This window comes from Opisthocomus hoazin, chromosome 30, assembly GCF_030867145.1.
Source record: "Opisthocomus hoazin isolate bOpiHoa1 chromosome 30, bOpiHoa1.hap1, whole genome shotgun sequence".
In the NCBI taxonomy this organism is placed as follows: Eukaryota; Metazoa; Chordata; class Aves; order Opisthocomiformes; family Opisthocomidae; genus Opisthocomus; species Opisthocomus hoazin.
This window is the reverse complement of record NC_134443.1, coordinates 1,698,155-1,725,968: the sequence shown is the minus strand read 5'-3', so window position 1 is coordinate 1,725,968 and position 27,814 is coordinate 1,698,155. Positions and strand designations below refer to the sequence as shown.

Genomic DNA, 27,814 nt, shown 5'->3' with positions numbered 1-27,814 from the left:
GGGGGACGCGTGACGGGACACATTAGCACAGCGACCGGCGGCGTTGCTCAACACCAAAGCACCAACGTCGCCGAAGCCCTGAAAACATCTCCTCTCTTTCACAACACCCTGGCTGTGGGGGGAGAGGAGGGGCACAGACCCACCCGGGGGGACGAGCCACCCCGTCACCGCCTCTGCCTCCTCCGACCGTCGCCTGGGAGCCGGGGGGGTCTGCAGCATCGCGGCTCATCGCTCCCCTGCAATGGCAAGGGTTGCATTTTAGCTTGAGCTCTTCCCCACGTGGAGCATCTGAGGTCCCCTCGCAGCCGTGGGGCCGGCTGCGGTGTCTGGACATCACAGCGTGCCCCGTCGTTCTGCCAGGACCGACACGGGGAGCCCCGGGCTCCATCCTGCCCCAAACACCCAGAGTTTGGGGCTTTTGCGCTCTTGGAGGCACAAGGGCAAGCACGGCCTCGCGCGGCTCCACGACCTGGCCCTGCCCATGCTCCTGGGGGAAGTGGTTTCTCTGCGGGCAGACTTTTCCAGGGAAGAAGCTCAGCTGATTTTTCTGTAGCAACGAAAGGAGGAAGCTCGGGAGGTGTAGAAACACCGATTTCTCTTCCCCCCCCAAAGCCTGATCCAGCCCCTGACACACTCCTCCAGCAAACCTTTCCAAAAGGCTTCACTATAAATTTATTTTCCTTTCCCTTAGCAGCAGCACATGAGATCAGACCTGCTGGTCGAGCCGAGTCACGGTGGGATTATAAAATAGCTGAGGCGGGGAGGGGGGGCGTGGAAAGATTTTACAGCCCTGGTCCCTCCTCCAGAGCACCTCCAGCATCCCCACGCCGTGTGTTTCTGCGGGGAAGGTGGGAGATGCTGCGGGCAGGGGGATGGCGGGGTCGCGGGCTGCGTCCCTGCTCTGAGCCAGAAGTTCAGCTTTGAATCGTCCTCCCGGAAGGTCCCGGCTTGTTCCCGTAGTCGTCAGTGGAAAAGGATGGGGATGGAAAAGCGTGGTGGGACGCGGCTGCTTCCCCGGTCACGAGGCTCAGCACCGAGGGGATTGCAGAATTCTCCTCACCCCTTGGGCCAAAACCCAGGCGTTTTGTAACCGGTTGCGGAGCAGAGGTCGAGAAAAAAAAAAAACCATAACGAGAATCACTTCTGATTCCCTCCCCCTCCTCCCCTGCTGCCGCTGAACCCGCGTCCCCGTGCGTCACGGGTGTCACCAGCTGCCACGCGCCGGGGGCTCCCTCTAGCGAAGTCGGGGCCGAAGGATGAGGCCGTGGGGTGAAAACCCCCGGGGCAGGGATGAGGTTGGGCTGCAAACCTGCTCCGGTCACGCTTCTCGGTGCTGCTAGGCTGACTCTTCCCCTCCGAGGCGTCGATTCTCTTTCCCTCGCTCGTGCCCGGCTGCAGGGTCGTATCCAGAGCCCCTCCACCGTCTCCCAGCGCCGCAGCGTCTCGCCGGCCGCCCTTCGCCGCAGCCCCGGGAGATTTCTTGCCTTGCTTCAGCCCCGCTCTTTGCTCCACCGTCCCTCACCGCCGCGGCCGTTGTTGCAGCCCCAGCTCGGCTGTGACAGAGGTCGGCGCGTGCCGGAGGGTTTTGTCCCGGTTCTCCAGGGACAAGTGGGGTTTTCTCCAGCCGGGAACGCCGATGCCGGTGCCCGGCGAGCAGAGGCGGAGGCCGGGCTGGGCTGCTGCCCGCTGCCTGGAGAGGCTCAGGCCATGGGCATCATCACGCTGGCATAAACCGTCATGGGCTCCTTGTCGGGGTTCTGCGGCACGAAGCAGGGAAGCAAAGGGGTCGGCGAGGTGCCCGAGCTGCGGGAGCCGTGGGGTGCCCCGATGCCCAGCTGGGGCGAGGACTGGGGAGGGGGCAGCCATGCTTACCTGCGAGAGGGATGGGTGGCTCTGTGGGGCGGGCGGCTCTGTCGGGGGGCTGCGTGGGGGGCGCAGGGCTCTGCCGGGGGCCAGGGCCGTGTCCGGGGGCAAGCCGGTGGCTGCAGCGTAGATGGTGGTGCAGGAGGGGTGCTCGGTGGTGGGGGGCCCTTTCTGCGGGGAGGGTGAAGGATGAGCGCAGCAGGCAGCTCGCCGCAGGGGCCCCTCCCTCCCTCCACCCGACACGGACCCGCCGTACCCTCCCCCACTTTGCGCCGAGCAGGACTTGGGGTGGGGGGGAAAACCTCAGTCTGTCCCCAGAGCCACCCTGGGATGCAGGGGAAGCTGCAGGACCCAACCTTATTCCCAGTGATTCCCAAACCAGTCTGATCCCTGGGACCGCAGGGATGGGGGATCCCGGGGACCCCACGGCCACCCCAGTCACCCCCCAGCCACAATTCCACCCTCCCCCTTGCCAGCCGCGGGGCTGTGTTGACCCCCCCATGGTGTGGGGCCAAAGCCCATCACAACGGGTGCCGAGGAGGCACCCAGCAACGACCCGGGGCTTTGGGTGCTGCTGCCCAAAGCCAGGCTGCCACCATCTGAGACCCCTGCCCAAGCGACCCTGGCAAGGTCCTGCAGCCGCGCTGGGGGTCCCGGCACTGAAGGAGCGTTTCCGTTGCCAAAGCACCATTTTCCCCCCGGCACCGAGGCCGTGCTGGTTGTGGCTCACCTCCACCCGCTGCACTTGGGAGTAGATGGTGTGCACCGCGCTGTCCTCGGCGAGCGGCGAAGGCTGCTGCTCCCGGCCGGCTGCGGGGGAACAAAGCGATTCACCGAGTCACAGAATCATGGAATCATCCAGGCTGGAAAAGACCTCCAAGATCATCAAGCCCAACTGTCAACCCTAAACCAAGCTTACAAAACCACGTCCCCTAGTGCCACGTCTACGTGTTTTTTGATCCCCTCCAGAGATGGGGACTCCCCCACTGCCCTGGGCAGCCTGGTCCAAGGCCTGACCACGCTTTCAGGAAAGAACTTTTTCCCGATATCCAATCTGAACCTCCCCTGACGCAACTTGAGGCCGTTGCCTCTCGTCCTGTCGCTTGCAGGGACCTGAGGGGACCCCTGGCACTTCGCAAGCCACATCCTGCTCGTGAGCCCGTGCTGGATCCGTCCCCAGCACGGTGCCCGCTGGCTGCATCCCTATTGCCGCAGCTGCCCGGCCGGGGTCGGAGGGTCTCTGGCCACTACAGGCCACCTTTGCAGATTTGTCACTACACCTGGAACGGGAAGGGGGGGCACAGCCTGGCTGAGGCACCGGGGGAGGTGATGCTCTCTCTAATTTGGGCTGGGATCATTTCGTTCCCCGTGAGACGGTGCAAGACGATCTCAGCGATCTGGGCAAAGCGTTGGAGGTCACGTGCAGGCACGTTTCTCTTCTGTTTCTTTTTTACTTTGAAGCTGGTTTCCTTCCTGCCTTTTACTCGGTGCTTCAAGAGAAACGCATTTTGCTCCTGCCAAGGGCCAGTGTACTCACAAAGTCAGGTGCCCACAGGGATCAGCCCCTTGGTCCATTCACTGGGGTCAGCTGGGGGCAGCTTCTGTCCCCCCGCAAGGGTCACTCCACCCGCAGACCCCCAAGCACCCTGGCACCCCTTCCTCATGACACTCACCAATGGGCATGGCCAAATGGGTGGCCACGAAGACCCCGGTGAGCACCAGGACAGCAGCAATGGGCACGACCACCACCAGCACGAGATGCTCCGTCCTCAGCCCGGTGCTGCCTGGGGTGGGGGGCAGAGAGGGGAGGGGGTCAGCCACCGGCCCTGGGGCCCAGGGTCACGCGGAGTTGAGCAGAATGGGCTGCTAAGATCTTTCTTCATCTCGTCACCTAATTTTGGGCTGATGATGTCGGTAGAACAGGAAACAAGGGGCAGGAAACGCTTCTCTCGAGCAGAGCTCTCTCTAATCGCCTCCAGACTGCAACAGTCAGCAAAAAACCCTGCTGGGGGCCAGATCAGGGCCAGATAAAGCCCTAAAAACATCTCAGGTGGCTTTCTGGAGGCGTGCGGGGAGGCAGCCCCCTCGTACAACGCCCTTGCGTCGCGGGTGCGTGAGAAGAGAGCCTTCGGACAGAGCCAGCCGGGCTCCCAGCACCCGGACCACTGACAGTGACACCGTGCAGGGGTGTCCCACCCTGCAAGGGGGTTTGGGGCAAGGGGGTGAGAAACAAGCCCAAACCCCTCCTGGAGCATCTCCTTTCAGCATCTCTCTTTCCGAAGCGAGAGTCCCGACCCTTTTTCCCCACGGGGATGTTTTCTCAGCACAGGTCACTGTGAGAGCCCCAGCAGAGGTGTGACTGCACCTCCGGGTCCCCGGGGAAAGGGGCAGCCACCGCACTGCCCAGCCCCAGTGAAAGTCCCCCACGTCACGAGGGAGTGCTAGAAAACCCCGGGGAGAGAGAGCGTGACATTTGCCCCGAAAGCCTCCGAAGGGGAAGTTGTCACCGAGGCTTTTATCCTCCCCAAACCGCCCAGCGTAGGAGCCTCCTGCATTCGAAATGAGCCTCGAGCAGCAGGGTGGTGGCCGGGCCGGCCGGTGGGACCTGCAGCTCCGCAGCCGGCATTTACGGGAAGGACTGGGCAGCCCCGGGCAGGCGACACAGCGGCTGCTTTTCTCGCAAAAGGCTCCTTTGAGGCTGCCTAAAGCAGCGTGAAAAAGTCCCCTGCAAAGCAAGAGCAGGACCGGGAGGCTGGTGAGAGCCGGGTTGGCAGCTGGGGACTTACCCCCTTGCTCGTAGCTGCACTCGGAGGAGTTGAAGGTGACGACGTGGCTGCTGACGGGGTTGGTGGCCGTGCAGGCGCAGGCAATGCTCGTGTGCTGCGGGGAGTAGGAGACGTGCAGGACGCTGCCGTTGTGGGAGCAGAGCCCCGAGGTGCTGGCGTCCCAGCTGGCCCAGCTGTAGGAGACGTTGTCCCCTCTCTCGGCCGTGCAGTTGAGGGTGAAGGTGCAGCTGCCATTGGCCAGCGACCAGCCGAGGATCTGGATGCTGGGATCGGACACCGGCTCTGGAGAGAGGGAGGGGACAAAGGTTTGTGTCTGGGGAAGGAGGTGAACGTTACCTTGGCTCCTGCCTGGGAAATCCTACTGGCCTCTCCCAAGTCCCCAGGAGATGGAGAGGAACCGGTCTGGCCCCGGACCCTGTGCAAACAGCATTAAAGAGGGACGTGGTCTACACACACCCAAAGGCTCCTGGGGATACCTAGATGGGGCTGCAAGAGGGTCCTGGACTCACTGCAGCACCTTGACATTAGGGTGGGCATCTCCCACCCCCGTTGACCACCACCCACCTCCCAGACCTGCTCCCAGCACCGCAAGAGTCTGGGAGCATCCAGCACGGTGCTCCCGAAGCAGCATGTCTCACCGTACACCTCCAACTGTATCTGCCAGACTTCCTCCTCCGACCCCTTGGTGACGATGTACTCGTAGAGCTGCCTGTCCTCCCGGCTGGTGTTCAGGATCTCCAGGGAGAAGTCCATCTTTTGGAAGCGAGTCCGTTCCTCCATGTAGTTGGTGTAGTTGCCATCCGAGTACTTGAGCAGGATGAGCTTCTTCTGTGGGTCCTCCGTGTCCCGCTTCCAGACAGCCACCTTGAAGGTCAGGGTGAGGTCCTGGAGCTTAGGGGGGATCCGCAATATCGTCGCCTTCCCCAAGGTGCCCAGCACCGTCTCCCTCGCCCCACGGCCCATGCCTGGGAGGAGAACAGAGAGAAGGGCTGAGGCAGGCAGGGAGGCACAGGGGGCTTGGAGCACCGTCCCCTCCCCATCTTGGCTCCACCAGAGCAGGGCAGACGCCCACAGAGCTGCAGTGGCTGGCAACGGCATTGGACCCACCCTCGTAATCCACAGAGTAGGGGCGGCTTGGGTTGCGTGAGATACATCAGCCAACAATTAAACAGATTATCTGACCACATGTCCAAGCTCTGTGTTATCCACCACATCCTGCGTTAGTAATCGCCGGCGGGTGGGAACTGAAGCCAAACTGTACAGCAGGCCTCGGTGCGAGCTCTGTCCCATGCCCACCCCACAGAACTGTCCCCAGAACCAAAGGAGGGACCCCAGCCCTCAGCCCCGCGTCCCCCACCCTGAAGGGTGCAGGTCAAGGGCTGGGATCAGAGGCTGGAGGGGCGAAGCGTTGCCTTCCTTTGCTCTTGCTCCACTCCCTCGCCTAACCCAGAGCAAGGCGAAAGAGTCTTCATTCGCATCAGCCTCAGCGTTCTCCCACGTTGGGCACCACAGTGCAAGATGGCCGAATCCTGATTTAAGGCTCTGGGCTTTCTGTTGGCCCAACGACAGCCAGCCAGCACGGTGAAGCATCATTCCATAGACCAGGGGAAGGCGCTTGTGGTCCCATTTCGGTGGGGATGCTGATCCTGGGAGAAGGGTGCTGGCAGTGGTGGGACCAGCCTGGAGAAGTCCCGGTGACACCAAGGCAGTCTAGAGAGAAGTGATGCTTGGTGGCCCTTGGCCAAAGCCTGCAGTTGGGTGCACATCATGGCACCACCTCCCTCGAGCTCCTCAGCTTCAGAAACCTTCGGTGGAGGTTTTCTTGTAGAAATTCCAGGAGGCACAGCCTCCTGGAGGTGGGTTCGGGGGTAAATCCCAGGTTTTCCTTCTCCCGCTCCAGGTGGTCCCAGGTCTGTTTCTTGGTGGCCGTGGAAAAGCGCTCTTAAGAAGAGGGGTGCAAGCATCTCCCACGCGTCCCAAAGCATCTCAACCCCCTGCATTTCCTGGAGAGGACACAGGAGGATCTTCTGCCCCCAGCCCTTTCCTGTCTTCTGCTGCGAGGCAATGATTCATATTTGCCCCCGTCCCCGGGCAAACAAGTTTGTTTTTGTAGGAAGCGGGGTGGGGAGGGGTGCCAGCTCACCGCTGCTGCCAGCCACCGGCAGCGGGAGCGTGGAAGGGACCCCACCATGTCACCCCCACATTTCCTACTGACTTCTTTCCATCGGGGCAAGGCTTTGCCCCAGAGGGGAAGAGAAAAAAGGGGGGGCTACCCCAGCAGAACAGGTCTGAGGAGGCCCACGTACGCCCAGTATCTGCCTCTCCTGCCGCACACATGGTTCCAGCAAAAACCATACAGCAAATTCTCTCCCCAGGTGCCATCGCTTATTTTATCCACACTCCGTGGCGAGAAACACAGCAGCTGGAGCTGTGCCTGCGGACTGCATCTCCCCAGCACCAAAGCAGCCGTGTGGACACGGCCTCCATCCCTCAGAAATCCCAGGGTCCGGCTGACGCAGGGAGTGCCTCGGCCGTTTTTCTGCCGAGACATTTATCGTCAAGCCCAGCGCACGGGCGGGTGCTGTATTTTCTCAGCAACATGTGCTTTTGACTTGCAGTGGTTAAGCTCCTCATTAGTTGCCAAATGGAAAAGCCCTTTTTACATCACATTAGAAAAATCCCTTGGCCCCGGCGAGGAGCATCTCCTTTGCGGGAAAGACGACTTGGCTGGAGCAAGGCTGCAGGAGGAGGGATGAGAAGAGGTCTGAAACCATCGGCGCCGAAGCCCAGACGGAGGGGCTGGAGGAAGGCAAGCGCTTCGGGCCGGCGCAGGGCTATCTCCGGAGCAGCCCTCACGCCAGGTATCGGGCTCGCAGGACTTTCGATGTGCTGGCGAGGCAGAAAACCCCGGGGGATTTTAAGGGCAGGTATTCGAGTAACAGGGAGCCAGTAGAGCCAAGGAGAAACCCCAGCTCTGCCAAGGGCGCTGGTTGCTTGGCCGAAACTTTCGTTTTACACCCGGTAATTCCACAGACGCTGTGGCAGAGGGCTCAGGGGGCTGCGGGGACACACGGTGTCCCCCGGGAAGGGGAACGGACACCAGGCTGGCACCAAGGAGAGGGTCAGGATGGGTCACAGCTCCCTTCTCGGCTCCAGTTGGGGGTCCAGACACCAGAGCGCTTTTGCACAGGCTCAGTGCCACTGAAACCCATCTTCCAGCATCCTCCCGTAACTGCCAGCGGGCTGGGAGGAGAGGAGCCAGGAGCCCAGGGGGTCTGGGTAATCTGGTGGGGATTTCGATGCTCCCAGGACACCGTTGTCCCCAGGACAACATCCACAGCCAGCCAGGGCTCTGTGGGCACCCAGAAAACAGGCACTGCCCCGTTGCCAGTCCTTTTCCACTCACCTCATACACATTTGATTGCTTGGACACCATCTCCCAGCCCACTGGCACCTCTTCATCCGAGATGCTCAGTGATACAGTCCACCAAGCATCTTCATCTCAAGTACCCCAGTTCACTTCTGGTACTAAATTATTTGCTCGGTGCTGCTAATACCCCATTAAAACACACGGGAGAGTGCTTCCCTGTTGCAGCTGCACTTTGTCCATCACCACTTTTGTTCGTTCATCATCTTTTACTCTCTCCTCCCTCAGCCTAACTAGTAGGAGCGTATTAGAGATGCACCACACATCCAGCTTGGAGTTGCGAGCCATTTATCTTCTATATGAATATTTATACTCAATCTGCCCGTCCGCCCGGCCCACAGCTCGCGATTTCTAAAGGTCTTCGTCTCTGACAAAAAAAAAAAAAAAAAAAAAAATCCCCAAATGATCCGAACCGAGCATTTCCCAGAGAGGAAAACGTACGTACCCCAAACGCGGCCGAGAGAGAGGAGCAGCCAGAGACAGACGCCGCAGCCCATGCCTCGGTTCATGGAGCCTCTGCTGCAGTGGAGTCGGTATCTGCTGCCGGGCTCATTATAAGACCAGGTGTACTCAAATCAGCGAGGCTGCTGTGGGCCCTGGGTTTCCTGTTTTTGGCTGAATAACTCTTTTTTTTTTCTTGAGTGGAAAGTATTCAAAGCACCAAGTCTTGCTGCTGAATGCTTCACCGGAGACAGCCCAAGAGATCTGCAGAAGGAAGCAGAACATCCATTTATAGTTTGTACCAGAACTGCATCATCCTGGCAGGGGTCCTTAACCCGACCCCAAAAGAAGAGGAAATGACCAGCAAGAAAATCATTTCACGTTTCGTAAGAGCTTCCCGGGGCTGTACAGAGCCTTTGAACCCTGCTACCGCAGCGGGGGTGGGTGGCCCTGGCAGCATCCCCACCACCGCCGCTCCATCCCAGCACCGCGGGGCTGGACCCAGCACGAAGCTTGGCCGGAAAGCCGACGTGCATTGGCACTCACGGACACGATGCCCACCTGTGCAGGAAAGCCCCAAAGATTCTGGGATTACCCCATAGCCCTGCTTTGGGCTGCATGGGGTCTACAGCAAGGAGGAGCATGGGCGGTCTTCACAAAGTCACCGAGGAAAAGCCTGGTCCTTGTTCTCCGTCGGAGCGCTCAGGGAGAAGGTCTGGACTTCAGTTTGCTCCTGTTCAACGCCAGCCCCACAGCGGGTGCTCGGGATTGGGGAGGGTCCCCCCTCCTGGGGGTCTACCCTTGGGTGGGGATGGAGCAGAGACCAGAGCCCCCCGGGCTCAGTGCAGAGCTGGGGATGGGGAGCGCGGGGAAAACACCGCTCACATGTTCCGTTGCTGGAAAGGGACAAGGAAACCTTGGTTGTTTTCGTGTTTTTAGTGGAATGAATTATTCACCTCCATCGGTTCTCAGCCCTCGCAGCTTCGGAATGGGAGAAAGGTTTTTTCCTATTGCTTTCTCCAAGTTTGCGTTGCGTTTTCGGGTTTTCAGGGGAGGGCAGAGGCGACAGCGTGAAGCAGGAATTGCTCCGCTGTTTTAACACACAGTGCCACAAGGAAATAAAGGGGTGAACTCACATCCCACCGCTTTGCAGTGGAGCCAGGCTCCCGGATGTCCACGGGCTTTGTTGCCAGTAAATTATTTCTAATGAGAAAAAAAAAAAGAAAACTAAAACCACACTAAACCACGCCGGCATGCTGCTACGCTGCTCCTTCCCCTCGGAAAGCAGCTGGTTGAGAAATAAAAAAAACACAAGAACCCAACCACGCCACTTCCCAACAATCAGCAGTTGACAGAAGGGAAGAGCTCAGCAGAGGCATGAAAAAGAAAGCGTGAGTAAGAGCAGTAGGAGAGGACCCAGCTCCTTTTCTCACCGCACGCACACAAGGAGCTTCGGCGTCGCCGAAACACGGCAGTGGCTCCCGCCGGAGGCAACCAGCTCTGGGACCGAGTGCTCGGCCAGAGGATGGAGCGACGAAGACATCACCTTGGGGCATCTTGCAGGGCTGCAAGCTGCCCCGGCACAAATCCCACCCGAAGAGCCGGTGGTCACAGAATCACAGAATGGTTGGGGTTGGAAGGGACCTCTGTGGGTCATCTAGTCCAACCCTCCTGCCAAATCAGGGTCACCTACAGTAGGCTGTAGAGGGCCTTGTCCAGGCGGGTCTTGAATATCTCCAGAGAAGGAGACTCCACAGCCTCCTTGGGCAGCCTGGGCCAGGGCTCCGGCACCCTCAGAGGGAAGAAGTTCTTCCTCGGGTTCAGCTGGAGCTTCCTCTGCCTCAGTTTGTGCCCATTGCCCCTTGTCCTGTCTCTGGGCACCACTGGAAAGAGCTTGGCCCCATACGGGTCGGGAAAGAGGACGGGCTGCACCAGCTCTGCCCCCCGGTAGGGCAGCGGGATGGTCCCCAACCCTCCCCTTGCCACGGATGGGTGCCCCACGCCTGGGTGCAGGCTGTGCCTGCGTGGAGAAGACCACTGACCACAGACTGGTCCAGGAAAGCCACAAAACCCCAATATCAGCCACGGGGCACTGCCGCAGCAGCTTGCTGCAGGCTGGGCTGGCACCGCGTGGGAGAAACGGGAAAAATTATTTAACAAGCAAAACTATCAAGAAAAAAAATCAGGCTGAGAGAGCTGGGGCTGCTCAGCCTGGAGAAGAGAAGGCTCCGGGGTGACCTCAGAGCAGCTGCCAGTGCCTGGAGGGGCCGACAGGAAGGATGGAGAGGGGCTTTTCACAAGGAGGTGCAGTGATAGGACAAGGGGGAACAGCTCTAAACTAACAGAGGGCAGATTGAGATGAGATATTGGGAAGAAATTCTTCCCCATGAGGGTGGTGAAACCCTGGCCCAGGTTGCCCAGAGAAGATGTGGCTGTCCCCTCCCTGGCAGGGTTCAAGGCCAGGTTGGATGGAGCTCTGAGCACCCTGGGCTGGTGGAACATGTCCCTGCTCATGGCAGGGCAGATGGAACCAGATGAGCTTCAAGGTCCCTCCCAACCCAAACCATTCTCTGATTCTATGAAATCCTTCCAGGAAGCACCTGGGGGCACAAAAAAACATACAAGCAGTCACAGCCAAACCTCCTTCACCCGAAAATAAGGATCCTAAACGCCTTTACTTTCCCCATCGGGTCAGGCTGAAGTCTCCTGGCTGGAAAGATGACCAAGTCACAGCACCGGGCTCTGTATTTCTTCATCTCAAGAGGTTTTAGGATGATGCCGGTGCTCAGCGGCCGTCCTGGATTTTGTCAGAGGCAGAAGAGCCCCAGACCTCCATACGGGACTGGACCGAGACTGAAACGAGTATTTTCAAAAGGGGGGATTTCTGCAAAAAATCTACTGCTACAAACCATCAGCCACCCGGCAGGAATTACCCCGAGCCACTCGTTAGACCGGGGAGCTGGAATGACTCGTGCTAATTACTGATATTTCAAACAAGCCAGTGAAGTCCCTGCTGACCCTCGGATGAATCTGGCTGAGGAGTCTTTGCTCAAAGCTGGCTCTGGAAAGTGGTGCCTCCTGGGTTTTCCAGAGGGTAGAGCCCAGTTCTCCCCTTTCCTGGGCTGGGTTGCTGGAGCTGGCAGGAGCAGCGGCGTCCCAGGGCTGCGGTGGCCCCGACACATGTCCCCATCCCTCCCTGCAGGCTGAGGGACCGTCTCCATCACTTGCATCTTCCCAATCCCATCAGCCCGTGTCCCACCACCCAGAACCAGCTCCTCCCATGGGGGACAACACTGGCAGGGCTCCTGTCCCCAGCAAGGGCACTGGGGGGGGGGGGGGAAAGCAGCTCCCTCCGTCATCCCTCCCCCAGTCCCCGAGCACCTGCTGTGCCCGACCCCAGCCCAGAGAAGAATTCAGAACAGGCACCGAAAAGTGTGGGGTTTCAGGTTAAAATTAATTTAATATCTGCACCTCTAGTTGCACCCGTGCTGGGGTCACCGGTTTTGGGCTAAAAACATTGCACTGTCCTGCGCTGTCACACCGCTCATCGGTCCCTTAAGTGGCATCGCTGACAGCAGGCGAGGGCCGAGGACCCCGGGAAAGACTCAGACCTGGTCTGCTCGCCGATCTCGGGGAGAGGAGGATTTCCAAGCAGTTAACCATGAATTCAGCAACTTAAATTGCCGGGGTTCTCAAGACACCGTCGCAACAGACTGCGGCTCCGTTTTCTTCAGAGCTGGACAACGTGACCTCCGATTAAAACAAAGCAGAAAAGGCGAGAAGGGAAACTGAGGCACAGAGCTACCCTAAAGGCAGTGGCAGAGCAGCCAGAGCCTGGGCTGCTGGAAGCAGGCGCCTGTGGGTCAGAGTGGGTGGGTGCTGGTGCAACGGACGCTGGTCGTAATGGTCACCTTGAGCAGCCGCGTCTTTCCACACCCAACCAGTTTGGGGCCCTCATCCAGGCACTGGTCCCATAGTGGGGGGCGATGAGATGAGATGTGTCAACCGTGGAGCATCCTTAAGGCAGAGTGAGGAGCAAGAGGAGGAGGAGGAGGTGTCCCAGGGCCACCAGCACGCTGGTGGTGGTGCAGGACGCGGCAGCGGAGGACTCACCTGGAGGCAGAGGGAGACCCGGGGTGTGGGGAGGGCTGTGGGCTGTCCGGCTGTGGCAGGGGACCCCCCAGCCCCCTCCCCGGCTGAGCTCCGGCCACCCACCAGCCCGCGGTGCAGGGGGAAAAGGGACCCATGGGCCACCTGCAGCCTTGCAGAGACCCGCTGTCCTCAGGGCCACCACCACTGCTCCAGGGACCCTCCAAAGGCCACCTCATCGCCCATCCCACCCGAGCTTTCCCATCTCGTGCGGTACCTGTCCAGGAGCAGGGGTGCCTGTAGGTCAGCGAGGCGTTGTCGGAGGAGACAGGGTTGCTGACTTTGCAGATGTAGGTTTCTACCAAGGGGTTGAAGGAGATGTGCTGCTCGGAGGCACCCGCACCCTCCAGCGGGAGCTTGCTGGGAAAGATCCACTCGTAGGTCACCCCTTCGAGCTCCACCGAGCACTCCAGGGTAGCACTGCACCGCTCCAGCTCATCCCTGATCACTTTGGCAGTCACGGTGGGCTTCGGGACCAGATCTGCAAGAGGCAGAGGGATGTCACAGCCCCCCTGTCCCCACCACGGGGCACTGGGACAACCCTCCCGTCCTCCCAGCTCACCGTACACCGTCAGGAGGATGCTCTCAACGTGCTCCTTGCCCACCTCGTCCTCCAGATACACCTGGTACATGCTGCTGTCGCTTTTCTGCAGCGAGCTGATTTTTAGCGTGTCGTTGGGGAAGAGCTCCAGGCGTCCCTTGTAGGTGCTGTTGGGGTACTGGGCGCTGGCCCCGCGGTACCGGCTGGCGATCCTCACAGAGTCGTTGCGTCGCCAGTGGATTTGCTGGTAGGTGATCTGGTTTTGACGGCTGGGGCTGAGATAAGCCACCCCACGAACAGCCCCGATGACCTTCGATGGATCACGTTGTGCCCAGGCTGGCGAGAAAGCGGAGACTGGTGCTGCTTGGCCAGCCGGACACAACCCACCCCTGCCCGGAACTCGTTGCTGCTTGAGGACCTCGATTCTTCCAACACATGGAAAATGCAAATCACCCGTTTACTCATGAGTTCCTAATGCCTTTGCACTCTCTCAGCTTCGGAGGCGTGTGGCAGGGACAAGCCCTACAGCTGGTGGCAGGATTTCCGCCTCCCCACCCCGAGCATGAGACCGCCCGGATCCCCCGGTGAAGTTTTTCTCCCTTTGCTTTCGTTTTTGGTGTCCTCTCCCCACTCCAGGCTCACCGGGGGAGCAGCCTTTCACCCCCAGCTTGCTGGTGGCGATGCCGGGGGGTCCCGTGGGCAGGGTGCCGGTGGGATGCACCTGGGGCACAGCGCCAGGATGGGAAAAGCCAGGGGACAGGGCTGGGCCAGGGAGGGTTTACCCGTGGGTACCTCCCCAAGGTCCCCCACTGTCCCCAAAGCCATCTCCCCCCAGCCCAGCACCCTCGCCCTGGGACAACTCACCGCCATACCTTGCATGATGAAGAGGAGGAAGAAGAGCACCAATGGAAGCCTTGCTGCCATCTTTTTGGCATCCACACCCAAATCCCAGGGTGGAAATCTCCCTTGCCGGGCAGCTGCTCACAGAGGACCCCCCCCAAGCCTGCAGCCCCCTGCCACCGTCCCTAAACCCGGGGACGGGGAGGCTCTGCCGGGGCATCCACGCGGCTCGGAGACGGCTTGAACCCCCAGCGCTTCCTCCTTCTCTTCCGGGGCTCCCACGCTCGCAGGGTTTGCAGAACTCGGAGGGTTTGCAGGGGATTCACAACGCCACCCCACGGGCAGCCAGCAAGAAGGCAGCAGCCCCAAGCCTCACTGGGGACACCACGCACAGCACCCCACAAGCCCCCGACCCCCCCTATCCAAGTCATCCCACCACCCCGACGGTCAACAAAACGCAGACCCCAGGGGTCCCATCTCCCCTTTACAGTGGCTGTAACCACCTCACAGGGCTCCCGTTGCTCCACCTGCAGACCCAGGTCCGCATCCTCGGCGAGGTCTGGGCCGCCGGACGTGCCGTCGAGCAACCCCAGCTTGCACGGAGACCACCAGCATTTGGGGTGTCCCCATGACCCCCATTCTCAGGCGATGGGTGGGAAGGAGGTGGGAGGATGACCTGCTGGTGCTAAAGCACATGGTGCTGTCCCAGAGCACTGGTCCCCAGCCAGGACAGATGCTCAAAACGATGGATTTTAATTAAAGTCTGGATTCCTTCCTGAAAGACGACATTTCCAGGCCTTTGTTCGGCACGGGCTGAGGGACGCGCGGGGCAGCGAAGCCAGCACAGCCCCCACGTCGGGGGCAAACGGCTGCCGGCGTCTTCCCACGCGCCGTCCCGGCCGGTAGCGAGGAGCTCCGGGGCCGACCCCGGCCGGGAACAAAGGGCGACAGCAGCACCCGCTGAGCCCTGACCCAGTTTGATTTCAGCCCCGAGCGGTCCCCATCCATCGGGAAAGGGATCCGATGTCAGCGCAGGGAGGCATTACCGGGAGCACGCCAGCAGCCACGCCGGGATGCTGCGGCCGGGTCACCGGCACCGATCCGGTGGCACCGCGGTGCCGAGAACCTGCCGGCTTGTCCCCGCGCCCGATTACACCGCGCCGATAGAAACCGGCAGAGACGGGAAAGCAAACTTCCCTGGCAGGGAGCAGAGTGCTGCCTCAGCGCTTCCAGCCAGCACTGCAAATGATCTCCGATATGCAAAAGCAGGTCATTAGCATAAATTACAGCGCCGTGATGGAGCGTGGCTTTGGCAGGAGCCCGCCGCGCTGATGGATGCGGCAGCCCCCGGGCTCCAGGCTGTCGCCTTCAGACATTTCTGCTCATCAGGAACGCGGGGACCCGGCCTTTTGGGCTGCGATGTGGCTCCTGCTTTAGCCCCTGCGAGCGGGCACAGAGCAGCAAGGACTGCCACCGCGTCCCCTGCGCCGAAGGGTTTCCACCCCCGCCATGGTGCCTGAGCCTCTCCCACCGAATTCAGCCGGCCCCAGGCCGCGTGCCGAGGGGATGCTGTTACAGCACGAGAAGTGTTCAACTCGCGCGTTCGCATCGTGAAAAGCTGAGGATGGGGCTTGGGATGGCAGAAACCAGCCCGGCTCCGGCGGCAGTGCCGGCACGCTGTGCCCGAGCCCCCCATCAGCACCAGCCCAGCCCACTAAATTCCCTCATAGTGGCACCCAGTCGCCCCCTCCCTCCCTGTGCCGGCCTCCCAGCTCAGCTCCCGGTCAGTGATCCCAATTAATGCTCGTTTCACAAAGCTGTTTTGATCCAAGGACTCAGGTAGGAGGGAAGCATTGCGGAGCCGCCGCCGCTCCCCACGCTGCCATCGAAGCGCCACGTTTCGTTTTAATCACAGAATGGTAGGGGTTGGCAGGGCCCTCTGTGGGTCACCCAGCCCAACCCCCTGCCCAAGCAGGGTCACCCAGAGCAGGGGGCACAGCAGCGCGGCCAGGGGGGTTGGAATATCTCCAGAGAAGGAGACTCCACAGCTTCCCTGGGCAGCCTGGGCCAGGGCTCCGTCACCCTCCGAGGGAAGAAGTTCTTCCTCGGGTTCAGCTGGAGCTTCCTCTGCCTCAGTTTGTGCCCGTTGCCCCTTGTCCTGTCACTGGGCACTACTGAAAAGAGCTTGGCTGCATCCTCCTGACACCCACCCTGCAGATATTTGTAAGTATATATTAGGTCCCCTAAATCCCAAAGGAAAGACCTTGATCTCACCTTTGGGAAGAGCTTTGAAACCAGAGCCCCTCTTTCTCCACCTCCTTCTCCCAGGGCTACTGTGGGAGCACGGGATGACTCCGGTGGGAAAGGATGTGACAGCGTCTCCGGTCTCAGCTCGCCACGGGGCAGCCGGGACCGTGCCCAGCCCAGCCGGTGCTCAAAGCCAATGTCCACGGCCACCTCTCCCCTACCCAACATGCGCAGCTGAAACTTCGCAAAAGTGCGTCTCTGCGTAAGACCCCATTTGTTCCAGAGGTTCCCAAGCCACAAACAAGGCAATTGCCACTCCCTCCCTGTGCCCAAGGTACCTTTCAGGGTAGAAATAGCCAATTAAGCTAATTAAACAAGCACCACAATTGCCTCGTGCAGTTCAGTTCATATTCACACCCAAAAATAAATTCCTGAGGTGTACAGAACCTGTCAAGACCTAAAAAACCCCGCAAGATCACACACGGGCACTAAACACACCCCCTCCATGCCATCCTCTTCCCCAGGACCCCGCCTGCCCAGTCTCCCATCCTTCTCCTCCCAGGACAGGTTTCCATCCCCGAGGCTCTCCTCCTCCCCTCGCAGCAAAGCCTCCAGGGCGCAGCTGGGCTTTGCAACCTTGCAGAAACCCGGGTCTGACCACTTCCACCCCGAGCAAGCCCCCGGCTCTGCTGGGTGAGGTGCTGGTGGGTGCTGGAGGTCTCTGGGTGCTCGGGGAGCAGAGGTCCGGAGGGAAGGGAAGGTCTTGCCCTGGCAGCCGGGGCACTAGGAGAGGTGGCGGCTGGCAGGGGCCGGGGGCAAGGTCTGCAACGCGTGGCACGAACGTCTGAAACCACCCGTAGCCTGCAAGGAAATGAGCGGGGTTTAGCACACCGCAGCTCCAAAAGCTGATGACCTTTGGAGATACCCAGGGCTTATCTCCCCACCGGTCTGGTGCCCGTTACCTCTACATAGGCAGTGGAGACCAAAGCTGGGTCCAGCCTCTTCCTCTTGAGAGAAGAAGGCTGCGGAGCAGAGCGAGAACCTGGTGTTAGGCGATGCACGAGCGGGACGGTGAACCCAGCACCCGGTTGATGGACCGAGGGAACCCAGGTTTCTGTGTGGCTGCAGAGGGACCGGGGACACGGCGAGGCAACCTCACCTTCCTGGTGGGCTGAATCACAGAGTAGATGGTGCAGGTTCCAGGCTCCTGAGGGCAGCTGGGTCCCTGCCAGGGAAAAGCGGTCGAGATGCGGAAAGAAAAAACAAATTTTGGGCAAAAAGGGTGGTCTTGGCAGCTGTTAGACACACAGCGGGACTGCTGTGGACTGACCCTACCTGCGTCGTGGTGCAGATGGTGGTGTAGATGGTGTTTCCTGTCCCGGTGGCCTCACTGGTCCCATTCTGAGGGAGAAAGCAATCCCAGGCTGGTTAAAGGGCACAAGCTGGGGTGACAGACATCCCATCCCTCCAGGCAGCGTGGGGAGAGGATGCCCAGGGACACCCCCAGCACTCACGGGGTCTTGGCCAGTGCAAGATTTGCCCACCTCCGCGTACACAGTCAGCGTCTCATTGGCGTCTCCTGGGGGAGTTTGAAGGGTCGGTGTGAGACGGCGGAGGTGTGAGAGCCCCCAGACTGGGGGGTTCAGCCCCCAAGCAAAGCAAATCAGAGGGAGAAGGAGGTCACTTGGCAACGGGGAGGTTTTACTTTGTGGCAGGGGCTGGGGAGGGATGCTCCCGCTCAGAATAAAATGAGTATCCAAACCCAAAACGTCCCCATGGGACGAGGTCTCCGGGTTTGGGCACCGATGCTTGGGCTGCTGGGATGCTTCACCAAGCTCATCAGCCTGGAGCACCCTGCATCAGCGAGGCCGGGCGAAGACTTCGTGCCCCACGGAGCGGCTGGCAGGGGGGTGACAGTGCCCAGTGGCTTATCCCGCAGCAGCCCCAGGAGAAGGGAGAAGCCCAGGGCCAGCACAGAGAGCGTTAGGAGCGTGACAGCAGTCTGGAGCAGGGCAGGGGCTGCCCAGCCAAAGCTCCATGGCTGTCTGTCCCATGAGCTACCATGCTGACCCCAGGGACAAACCTCTCTGGGGGTCCTTTCCTCGCTTCCTCCACCAGCAGCAGGTGACAACGAGGGCTACGGAGATGGCCAGCGCCAGCCCCAGGGAGACGGCCACCGCCCACCATGGAAAGAAGCCAAAAAGCCCTGGGGAGGAAGGAGAGGAGAAAGGGAGACCTTCGACGCAGGGCAGAGCCTCGAGAAGCTTCTAGACACGGTCTCCAGCACAGCCCACGGAGGAATGACCTGGGCAGGAAACCTCAGCCCTGGTTACACCGCCCGAGCTCGGCTATCGCATTTCCTTTCCCAGTAAGGGAAGCTGGGCACGTTTCGGCATCAGCGTGACGTCCTTCCCAGTTTCACTGGCCTAGGCGGGGAGACGAAGGGTCCCGAGAGAGGACTGGAAGCTCGTGCACCCCCTAAATCCTGCTTTTAAGGAGCTGAGGGCGAATTACCCGCGGCCGCAGCGCGGCAGGCTGCCGTGACATCGGTGCTGGCCGCGCTCCAGCTCACCGGGTTGCTCGCGTTGCAGCTGCAGACAGTGGGGTCGGCGTCCCCACGGACCAGCACCCACACCTGGGGTTCCGACACTCCCGGGGGGTCCCCGCTGCACGACCAGCTGTAGGAGACGTTGCCGGCGCCGGGCACGGCGCAGACCAGCGAGAGGTTGCACCAGCCCTGCTCCTGGCGCAGGACGCGCGTCTGCAGGAGCGGCAGGCGGATGGGCTCTGCGGGGACAGAGCCCGTGAGGAGGGACGGGGCGGACGGGGGGACGGGGCGGTGGGGACCCGGCCACTCACCCCACACCGAGACGCAGAAGTGCAGGGAAGTGACCGCGCCTGACGCGTCCTCAAAATCCGCCCTGTAGACCCCACTGTCTGCCACGCGGACTGGGCTGATCTGCAGGGAGAGGGTTTCCTGCTGGAAAACAGCTCTCCCAGAAAACAAACCCTGGGAGGATCGGGGAGCTTCATTTTTCTCAGCCGTCAGGATGCGCAGGTAGGATGCTGCGTTCAGCCTCTTCCTCCACTCGACTTTTGCCCAGGTCTGGGGGGGTTTCTCCGGCAGCAGCCGCAGCGCTCCGTTGGCAGACACGGCTTCTTCCCGGCACTCCGGGGGTCCTAAAGAGGAGAGGGGTGAGCGAGGTAGCGCGGCCCCGGGAGATGCCCCATGGCTGGGGAAGAGCCCACCCCTGCCCCAAACCCACAGCCCCCAGCACGGTCCCTCCTGCTCCCCAGGGACAAGCTCAGCCTGGTCCCCGTCAGAATCCCAGCATGGTCGGGGCTGGCAGGGCCCTCTGTGGGTCCCCCAGCCCAACCCCCTGCCCAAGCAGGGTCACCCAGAGCAGGCTGCACAGCACCGCATCCAGGGGGGTTGGAATATCTCCAGAGAAGGAGACTCCACAGCCTCCCTGGGCAGCCTGGGCCAGGGCTCCGTCACCCTCAGAGGGAAGAGGTTCTTCCTCGGGTTCAGCTGGAGCTTCCTCTGCTCCAGTTTGTGCCCGTTGCCTCTCATCCTGTCACTACTGGAAAGAGCCTGGCCCCGTCCTCCTGACACCCACCCTTCAGATATTTGTAAGTATATATTAGGTCCCTTCTCAGTCTTCTCTTCTCCAGGCTGAACAAGCCCAGCTCCCTCAGCCTCTCCTCGGAGGAGAGATGCTCCAGGCCCCTCACCATCCTTGTAGCCCTCCGCTGGACTCCCTCCAGTAGCCATCCCCATCTTGGGGGTCCCCTGCTCTCCCACCATCCCAAGCTGGTTGTGTGTCTGCCCGCACCCGCTGCCCTGGCCACGCTTTGCAGATGCTCCCGCAAGATCCTCCGCCCTGCCCAGAGGGGGATGGCTGCAGACCCTCCCATCAGGGCATCGCGTTGCTCCTTTGCGCCCCAGCTCCTTCCTTGCCCTTTTGCCCGCTGGACCCTTTTTTCTTGAGTTTCTCTACTTGCCTCCCTCTTTCCAGTGCAGCCCCGGATGTCACGGCAGAGACAGACTAAAAAAAGCCCCTAAAACAAACAAACTCCCACAGCGACGGAGGCCGAGCGTGCACACATCCTCGCGGTTTCCTCACGGCTGCGCGTGGTCAGGGCAGCGCCGGGGGCTGCCTCGGCCGTGGTCGGACTTTGCACGGCCACGCGCAACCGCCCGGCTTGCACGGCCGTCGGGGCAAGCGTCAGGCTCCGGGAGCTGGGCTGAGCCCACCCACCCCGCAGCCCCCAGCAGGGCTTCCCCTCCGTGCAGCGGGTCCGAGCACCGAGCCGAGCTGGGAGGGCACCCACGGAGCCCCCACCTTGGCTACCTGGTGGGAGTCCAAGCAGCTCCAGCTTAAATCGCGTCTTTGCAAAGCTGCGGGCAGGGGGATGCCTGTCGCCAGCAGACCCCGGGCCACGGAGAGGACATCCCTGTACTCAGCAGATCTTGGAATACAAGCAGCCAGAACAAGCAAAAACAGGACCCTTCTCCCGCAGGGAAATAAAGGACCAGGGAGCAGGCACTATTTATCTGTTCCCACCCCTGAAGGCTCACACCCAGGACCTGTGGCTCGTTAAAAGTGAGCCCTTCCCACCACTCCAGGTGTAGCCAACCTGCAAGAAATAATAGGATTATTGCTTGCTACGGCTTTAAACCCTCAAGAAAGGTGAGAAGGCACCTTCATGTCCTCATCCCAGGCTCCTGGACCTCTCCCAGCAAGGAGCTGCCCCAGAGGGAGGGTGCCAGGGCAGTGGGTGCGCAGAGTTGGGGAAGAAACGACGCCAAGACAGACCCCCCGCAGCCTGGAGGTGTGATTTTAACCCGGCGCGGGGTGCAGACCAGCGCAGCACGCCGCAGGTTAACCACGCCAGCGCCCGCGCCGAGGTTGTGCAGCTCAGCTGAGCCCGTGGTTGCTGCAGGCTCTGCTGCTTCCAGCAAGCAACGCCCGGACTCGTGCACCCCTGAGCAGTGAGGGCCCCCCAGCCCTGCGCCATCGGGGTGGGCAGCGGGGCCGGGAGACGCGTCTTAGGGTGGTGAGAGAGGGAAGGGGGAGGTGATGCTCGTGTCGTCTCCCCGAGAGCAGGGATGGGTGGCACGATGGGGCACAGAGATGCGGCTGGGAGATGCTCCAGGCACCAAGCTGGCCCCCAAACCTGGACATTTCTCCACTCCCCACATGCAGAAGCCGCAGTTTTTAGGAAGAAGACCCTCAGCCACCCCCATTTCCACTGAAATCATGAGGGAAAGGTGCCGCTTCCATTCAGCGAGGAGATCCGGCCTCGAAAAGCTGCGTTTCTGGGTGCAGGGAAGGTCAGGGCCGGCCGCGGGGCGCAGGCGCAGCTCTGGCAGGGAAGTGGCTGATTTTGGCCAAGCCCTGCGTGCTGCAGGCAGCAACGCTGCCCGCAAAGGGGAACCGGCGCTGCGCAGGACCCATTCCAGCTCTACCTGCTCTGGGAATGACCAGATGCAGAGAAAAGCCAATAAAACCCCCCGCTCTGTCTCACCAGGGAGCTCGTCTCGCCGCCTGGGACCCCGCAGCCCTCCCCGGACTGAGTGCCCCACGGATGCCTTCATGCCAGCGGCACGGCCAGCCTTCCCCCGGCACCCAGGTCCCCGGGCAGGCAGCAGCCACTCGTCCCTGGCCGTGCAGCCCTCCTGCCCTGCCTGCCAACGCTGCCCGCACCCTGGCTTGCCCACCGGCATCCTCCCCTCTGTTCTGCGAGGCCAAGAGAGCCCCAATCCCAGAATCCCAGCATGGTGGAGTTGGCAGGGTCCTCTGGGGATCCCCCAGCCCAACCCCCTGCCCAAGCAGGGTCACCCAGAGCAGGGGGCACAGCACCGCGGCCAGGGGGGCTGGAATATCTCCAGAGAAGGAGACTCCACAGCCTCCCTGGGCAGCCTGGGCCAGGGCTCCGTCACCCTCAGAGGGAAGAAGTTCTTCCTCGGGTTCAGCTGGAGCTTCCTCTGCTCCAGTTTGTGCCCGTTGCCCCTTGTCCTGTTGCTGGGCACCACTGGAAAGAGTCTGGCCCCGTCCTCCTGACCCCCACCCTGCAGATATTTAGAGGCATTTCTAAGGTCCCCTCTCAGCCTTCTCTTCTCCAGGCTGAACAAGCCCAGCTCCCTCAGCCTCTCCTCGCAGGAGAGATGCTCCAGTCCCCTCATCAGCTCAATCTGCCGGCACCGCATCCCCTCCTCACCTTGGCCACCAGCCACGCTCACCAACACCGGGCAGAGCAGGACCCAGAGTGCCGGCGGGCAGCGGGGACCCCCACGCCGGTGCATGGGCGGACGGCACCCAAGCGAGCTCGCTGCAGCCGGAGACGTGCAAAGTCCCCCAGAGCCAGTGACTCTCCGGCAGCAGCTTCCTCTGCCCCTGCGGTTCCTTCGCACCCTCCGCCTCTGCCGATCTTCTCCGCGCTGCCTCTCTCACCCCCGCCGTGGCCCCCCCTCTGCCAGGGTGGGTGGGTGGGTGCTGGGATGGGTGCCGGGGTACCCCGGGTCCCCGCAGGGCAGAGCGTGGTGGGGTAGGACGCGCTGCCGGCTGCCCCGGTGAGCTCAGCTCTGGGGTTGGGTGACTGCAGATCTTAGAGGAAACTAATTATAATTACCGGGGGGGGGGGCGGTTTATTGGGGTTTTGCTTTCCCTTTTCAGCTCGCTTCGGGAGGGGAAGCTGCGCCAGGCGCTGCACGGCAGCGGTTCGTAGCGTGCAGACGCGTCCAGCGTCCCGACCACGGGCCAGGGACAGCCCCGAGCAGCAGGATTTGGCCCTTCGGGGAGCGGTGCCCAGCCCAAAGACCCCCCGTGGGTGGAGGTCGGGGAGCCGGGGAGCGGAGCAGCCCGGCCGGGGGGCTCCCAGGAGGTGTGGGGGATGCAGAGCTGGGGCTGATCCTGGCCCCGTGCCCGCCCTGATCTCCCACCCCGGTTCCCACCTTTCCCTGGGACAGCCACGGAGCACATCGCCCTTCTCCTCCTCCTCTCCCTCTTCTGCCTCTGCCAAGCCCAAGGTAAGCGCGGGTGGGTGGCACCCAGCTCCGCCACAGGAGCTGCAATGAGTTGTGTCCAGCCTCTGCCCCGGGCATCCACGTGGGCCATTAAGAAGGAATTATTGTAAAAAATTGAGGGGTTTTTTTTTATTTAAGGAAAGGCTGCACATCCAGGAAAAGCATGCTCTGCTTGCGAGGGTTTGCCTTGCTGTAGGAGGCACAGGGGAGGGTGGTGAGCGAGAGCTTCATCAGAGCTTCCCCTGTCTTTGGAAAATGGGAATGCCTTTACATTAGCCTTAAATAACAAATATAATTTGGGAGAAAATCCCCCCCATGGTGCGCAGATGGGGGGTATCGTTCTCTCACCAGCCGAAGGTCAGCAGAGGTGGAGGATTCCAGGGAAGGGGGGACTGAAAATGGCTTGCAAACTGCTTTCGGCCGCGCCGAGGGGACCTGCATGACGGCTGAAGGCAGACGGTGCGGGAGGCTTGGACCCCCGAGCCCCGGGGATGCACAGAGCGGGGCAGTGCCAGGTGGGGGACCCACCCACGGGGCATCTCCCGGGGCCGCGCTCCCTCGCTCACCCCTCTCCGCTGTAGGACCCCCGGAGTGCCGGGAAGAAGCCGTGTCTGCCAACGGAGCGCTGCGGCTGCTGCCGGAGAAACCCCCCCAGACCTGGGCAAAAGTCGAGTGGAGGAAGAGGCTGAACGCAGCATCCTACCTGCGCATCCTTCCCGCGGCGCTCCCGGCTCTGCGGGCGCCGGGTGGGACCCCCCAAGGGGGCAGCCCGCAGAGCGGCCGCTGGCCCCCGTCCCATTTCGTGCACCGGGTTGGGCCTCAAAGCCCACCGACAAACGAGCTGCTTTTAACCGCAGTGAGCTGTTAAACCGCTCTGAGGATGGATTAAGGAAAAATCGGCTTTTTTCCCCCCCCAGTATTCTGCATTTTGGCTTCTTGAACAAGATCTGGGCTGTTCTGTGGAGGGGACGGATGAAACGGGCTGCAGTGGTTTTCACCCCAAAAGATGAAGCTCCCCTCCAACAGCCCAGGGCAAAGCTTCCCCACATCCCCGAAGAGACCCCCACGTCGGGGTTCCCCGTCAGGTCCCCCTTGGGATCCTGGGGTGCATGAGGAGGAGTGTGGGCAGCAGGGCGAGGGAGGTTCTCCTCCCCCTCTGCTCTGCCCTGGGGAGGCCCCATCTGCAGTGCTGGGTCCAGTGCTGGGCTCCCCAGTTCAAGAAAGATGAGGAGCTGCTGGAGAGAGTCCAGTGCAGGGCTGCAAGGATGAGGAGGGGACTGGAGCATCTCTCCTGCGAGGAGAGGCTGAGGGAACTGGGCTTGTTCAGCCTGGAGAAGAGAAGGCTGAGAGGGGACCTTAGAAATGCCTCTAAATATCTGCAGGGTGGGGGTCAGGAGGACGGGGCCAGACTCTTTCCAGTGGTGCCCAGCGACAGGACAAGGGGCAACGGGCACAAACTGGAGCAGAGGAAGCTCCAGCTGAACCCGAGGAAGAACTTCTTCCCTCTGAGGGTGCCGGAGCCCTGGCCCAGGCTGCCCAGGGAGGCTGTGGAGTCTCCTTCTCTGGAGATATTCCAGCCCCCCTGGCCGCGGTGCTGTGCAGCCTGCTCTGGGTGACGCTGCTTGGGCAGGGGGTTGGGTGGGTGACCCACAGAGGGCCCTGCCAACCCCAACCATGCTGGGATTCTGGGATTCTGTGGTTTGGAGCAGCCAGGGGCACGGTCCGCTGCCCGGCGTCCTGCCAGACCCCCCGCTCTGCGCCGGAGCCGCCCCGACGGGCTCGAGATGCAGGGACCCAGGAGCGTCGCCCCAGCCTGGCGTTAACGCTCTCGCCCATCCTTTAACGAAGGGGCTCGGCGCGTCGCCCGCTCGGCGCCGGAGGTTTGTTCTCCATCCCCAGTATCTGAACTCCAGATCTGCCGTGTCGAGATAAACCGCGTCGTGTGGAAGGAGCGTCGTGTTATCTGGGCGCAGCAGCAGTTTCGCTGGTCCCTTATCTAGCCCCGGCCGACCGATCCCACCTCGTCAAATCGCCGGTAGATATTAACGAGCTTGGCCTGAGAGTGGTTTCACTACGATCCAGCGGCACTCTCGGCTTTTCCTGGGACATCAGGGATGCCCAAGCCCAGCACAGCCCCACTGAAGCCAGGCGTCCCCCGTGCCCGTGCCGTCCCCTGCCTGGCAGCATCACCCGGGGCCGGTGGGTCGCCGGCAGCTGCGGTGCCGCTGGAAGAGAGCAAGAGGCGCCGGGGCTGGGGACCCTTAATCCGATCGCCCTGCCGTCTGCTTCTGCCCTCCGATCCGCCCCGCTAATCACCTTATGGTAAGCTCATTGCCTCTGCGGCGGCCCCAAGCCATTCCCCGGCCCCGCTGCTGGGATGGACGCCGGCTGGGAACCGGGCGATGCATGGGACGAGCTGGGGACCAGAAAGAGCCACCCTGGGCTGGTCCTGCTGGGAACTGGGCAAACGGGTGGGAAAGGGGCAGAATCCCAGCAAAAGACTTGGAAAAACGCCGTGGCACAGAGAGCAGGGAGGGACGGGATCAGCTCAGCCTCTCCGGCAGCCGGAGCGGGCTTCCTGCAAGCTCGATACCCGCCGGCGTGCCCAGGTTCACCCACGGATGCACAGCCCGATGGGTCCCTACCCCGTCACCCAGCGGTGACCAGGGTGGGGGAAACTGAGGCAGGGCCTGACCCCACCAGCCGGGACGGAGCCAGCTGGAGGAGCTCCGGCTTTCCCTCCCGGCTCAGTGACGTGGGACACGCCGGCTCCCACGGCCCCTTCCTCCCCCTCGCAGGCAGAGGAGCAAAAAGAAAAAATCCTAATTAAGGCTACAAAGGGAAAAGCAAGGTTGAAAAGCTCCGCTCCAGCGCAGGGGCCGAGCCGATTAATTAGAGCTTTTGTCTGCGGCTGCGTTCAGCATGTAGGGAAGAATCAACATCAAGGGGAGCTTCCCTGGGCTGGAAGAGCTTTGCCCAGGGAGGGTGAGAACAGGGAAAAAAAGGGAAGGGAATGAAAGGGAAACATTTACCACGTTTCACGGACCACGTTGAGGAGGAAGGGAAGACGCTGCCTACTTGAAGCACCGCATTGCAGAGGGTGTTTTTATTCAGCGCATCAGCCGCGGTTTCTCATTCCCCTTCCAGCTACACTTGGCCCGCGAGGTGCGCGGGCGAGGAGGGCGGCGGGGGGCTGGGGGGGGGTATCTGCACAGGCAGAGCCGCTCGCGTGGGCTGCTTTCCCAGCTCCGGCTGCTTCCCAGCTCCGGCATCCCTGCCGTGTTCGGGAACGTGGCCGGTGATGCTGCCGGACGGGAGCGGGAAGCGGGCGGCCATCCCGGCGTGAGGCTTCCACGCGGATGTCACCGTTGGGGTCCCCATGGGGACCCCCACAGCCCCCCCACCTTAGACAAGCAGCTTTTTAAATGCTTTTCTCTTTGAAGGGGCCCGCAGCCCACCCCCCCAGCATCCCACCCGCTCGCCGCTTCTCAGCCACAGAGGATGGAAAAGCCACATTTTTATTTTTTAATTAAAATGCTTCCCAGGCCGGAGCGTGGCTCTGCCCGGGAGATGGCAGCACGCGACTGTGCTCGGTGGCAGCCGGGCTGGGTTTGTCCCTGGGGGGCCCAGGCCTGGCCTTGGCTGGGGTTCCTGACCCCCCCCCAGCATCCATCCCGTGGGAGCTGAGCCCTGGCTCCGCGCGCTGATCCCAGATCCCTGGGGGAAGCGGTACCTGGGTGGAAACCTTGGGGTTTGAGCGTGCCAGGGGTGGAGGACGGGTCACAGACTCACAGGATCATGAAGGCTGGGAAAGACCTCGAAGATCCAGCCCAACCATCACCCCAACACCCCCAGGCCTGCTGAACCATGTCCCCAAGTGCCACATCCACACGGTGTTTGAACCCCTCCAGGGATGGGGACTCCCCCACCGCCCTGGGCAGCCTGGGCCAACGCCTGACCGCTCTTCCAGTAAAGAATTTTTCCCAGTATCCAATCTGAACCTCCCCTGACGCAGCTTGAGGTCGTGCAGGGATTTCACCCAGGTGAAAGCTTCTCATACAGCACCCAAGCCTCCCCCCGCCCCAGCTAAAATTGAGCTGAGCTGGGGGGCAGGAGCCGCGTCCCCGTTCCCAGCTGGTTCCGATGGGAAAAGGGTCGGGATGAGCAGGGGAAGGACCCCAGCCCCAGCTCTGCCTCTGCCCCCCGGCCGGTCGCACCCCACAAGACAGACCTTGACCCCCCGTCTCCCCTCTCCCATCGCCTCCGCCGGGTTATTCATCATCAGCACAAGATACCGGTGAAGCGGGAGCTGCCCCTTCGTCTGCTGCCCGTCCCGGCACAGAGTCAGGCCCCGGCACGTCCTGGCAAACTTCAGCTGCCACCGCTTCCTCCGTGACGCCCGTCCCACCCGCCAAGTCACCGCTTCCCTCACCCCACCGGCACCCACATCCCGGCAAGCCTTGTGCAATCTCCCTCTGACGGCGCTGCCT

The 27,814-nt window shown here is 61.7% G+C and overlaps 3 protein-coding genes across 9 annotated transcripts; all 3 read right to left on the bottom strand.

The window, feature by feature from the left end:
- Nucleotides 1–1,615: 1,615 nt before the first annotated feature.
- On the bottom strand, nt 1,616–8,756 carry LOC104334724 (signaling lymphocytic activation molecule). The gene is made up of 7 exons (XM_075445244.1): nt 8,522–8,756; nt 5,288–5,614; nt 4,650–4,931; nt 3,537–3,647; nt 2,594–2,673; nt 1,873–2,034; nt 1,616–1,757 (listed from the first exon to the last, which is right to left on the bottom strand). The coding sequence occupies exons 1-7, from the start codon at nt 8,583–8,585 to the stop codon at nt 1,701–1,703; spliced, it is 1,083 nt and encodes a 360-aa protein (XP_075301359.1). The 5' UTR covers nt 8,586–8,756; the 3' UTR covers nt 1,616–1,700.
- A 3,202-nt stretch (nt 8,757–11,958) lies between these two features.
- On the bottom strand, nt 11,959–14,315 carry CD48 (CD48 molecule). 4 transcript variants are annotated; one of them, XM_075445240.1, is made up of 4 exons: nt 14,072–14,315; nt 13,229–13,543; nt 12,884–13,147; nt 11,959–12,534 (listed from the first exon to the last, which is right to left on the bottom strand). In XM_075445240.1, exons 1-4 carry the CDS (start codon nt 14,265–14,267, stop codon nt 12,425–12,427), a joined length of 885 nt encoding a protein of 294 aa, XP_075301355.1. In that variant the 5' UTR covers nt 14,268–14,315; the 3' UTR covers nt 11,959–12,424. The 4 variants fall into 4 exon arrangements, with proteins under 4 accessions (XP_075301355.1, XP_075301357.1, XP_075301356.1 ...); XM_075445242.1 differs by having other exon boundaries at nt 14,080–14,214; XM_075445241.1 differs by having other exon boundaries at nt 12,445–12,630.
- A 2,453-nt stretch (nt 14,316–16,768) lies between these two features.
- Nucleotides 16,769–22,859, bottom strand: LOC104334722 (natural killer cell receptor 2B4-like). Of its 4 annotated transcripts, XM_075445260.1 has the most exons (9): nt 22,520–22,859; nt 19,154–19,474; nt 18,809–19,081; nt 18,378–18,500; nt 17,809–17,873; nt 17,630–17,695; nt 17,454–17,519; nt 17,257–17,316; nt 16,769–17,155 (listed from the first exon to the last, which is right to left on the bottom strand). In XM_075445260.1, the coding sequence occupies exons 1-9, from the start codon at nt 22,602–22,604 to the stop codon at nt 17,078–17,080; spliced, it is 1,137 nt and encodes a 378-aa protein (XP_075301375.1). In that variant the 5' UTR covers nt 22,605–22,859; the 3' UTR covers nt 16,769–17,077. The 4 variants fall into 4 exon arrangements, with proteins under 4 accessions (XP_075301375.1, XP_075301372.1, XP_075301373.1 ...); XM_075445257.1 differs by having other exon boundaries at nt 18,809–19,474; XM_075445258.1 differs by having other exon boundaries at nt 17,839–17,873; nt 18,809–19,474.
- Between the last annotated feature and the right edge of the window lie 4,955 nt (nt 22,860–27,814).

What these genes read in the sequence shown, in the direction of transcription:
- LOC104334722 (XM_075445257.1), bottom strand. Translation starts at nt 22,604, where the DNA reads ATGCACCGGCGTGGGGGTCCCCGCTGCCCGCCGGCACTCTGGGTCCTG. An exon ending in GAGCGTGGCTGGTGGCCAAG is followed by an intron (nt 19,475 to 22,519) that starts GTGAGGAGGGGA and finishes TCTCCTCTTTAG; the next exon opens with GACCCCCGGAGTGCCGGGAA. An exon ending in AGGAAAGGACCCCCAGAGAG is followed by an intron (nt 17,874 to 18,377) that starts GTTTGTCCCTGG and finishes AAACTCCCCCAG; the next exon opens with GAGACGCCAATGAGACGCTG.
- CD48 (XM_075445240.1), bottom strand. Translation starts at nt 14,267, where the DNA reads ATGCCCCGGCAGAGCCTCCCCGTCCCCGGGTTTAGGGACGGTGGCAGG. An exon ending in TCATCATGCAAGGTATGGCG is followed by an intron (nt 13,544 to 14,071) that starts GTGAGTTGTCCC and finishes CTTTCTCGCCAG; the next exon opens with CCTGGGCACAACGTGATCCA. An exon ending in CATCCTCCTGACGGTGTACG is followed by an intron (nt 13,148 to 13,228) that starts GTGAGCTGGGAG and finishes TGCCTCTTGCAG; the next exon opens with ATCTGGTCCCGAAGCCCACC.
- LOC104334724 (XM_075445244.1), bottom strand. Translation starts at nt 8,585, where the DNA reads ATGAACCGAGGCATGGGCTGCGGCGTCTGTCTCTGGCTGCTCCTCTCT. An exon ending in CTCTCTCGGCCGCGTTTGGG is followed by an intron (nt 5,615 to 8,521) that starts GTACGTACGTTT and finishes TTCTCCTCCCAG; the next exon opens with GCATGGGCCGTGGGGCGAGG. An exon ending in CCCAAGTGCAGCGGGTGGAG is followed by an intron (nt 2,035 to 2,593) that starts GTGAGCCACAAC and finishes CCCTCCCCGCAG; the next exon opens with AAAGGGCCCCCCACCACCGA.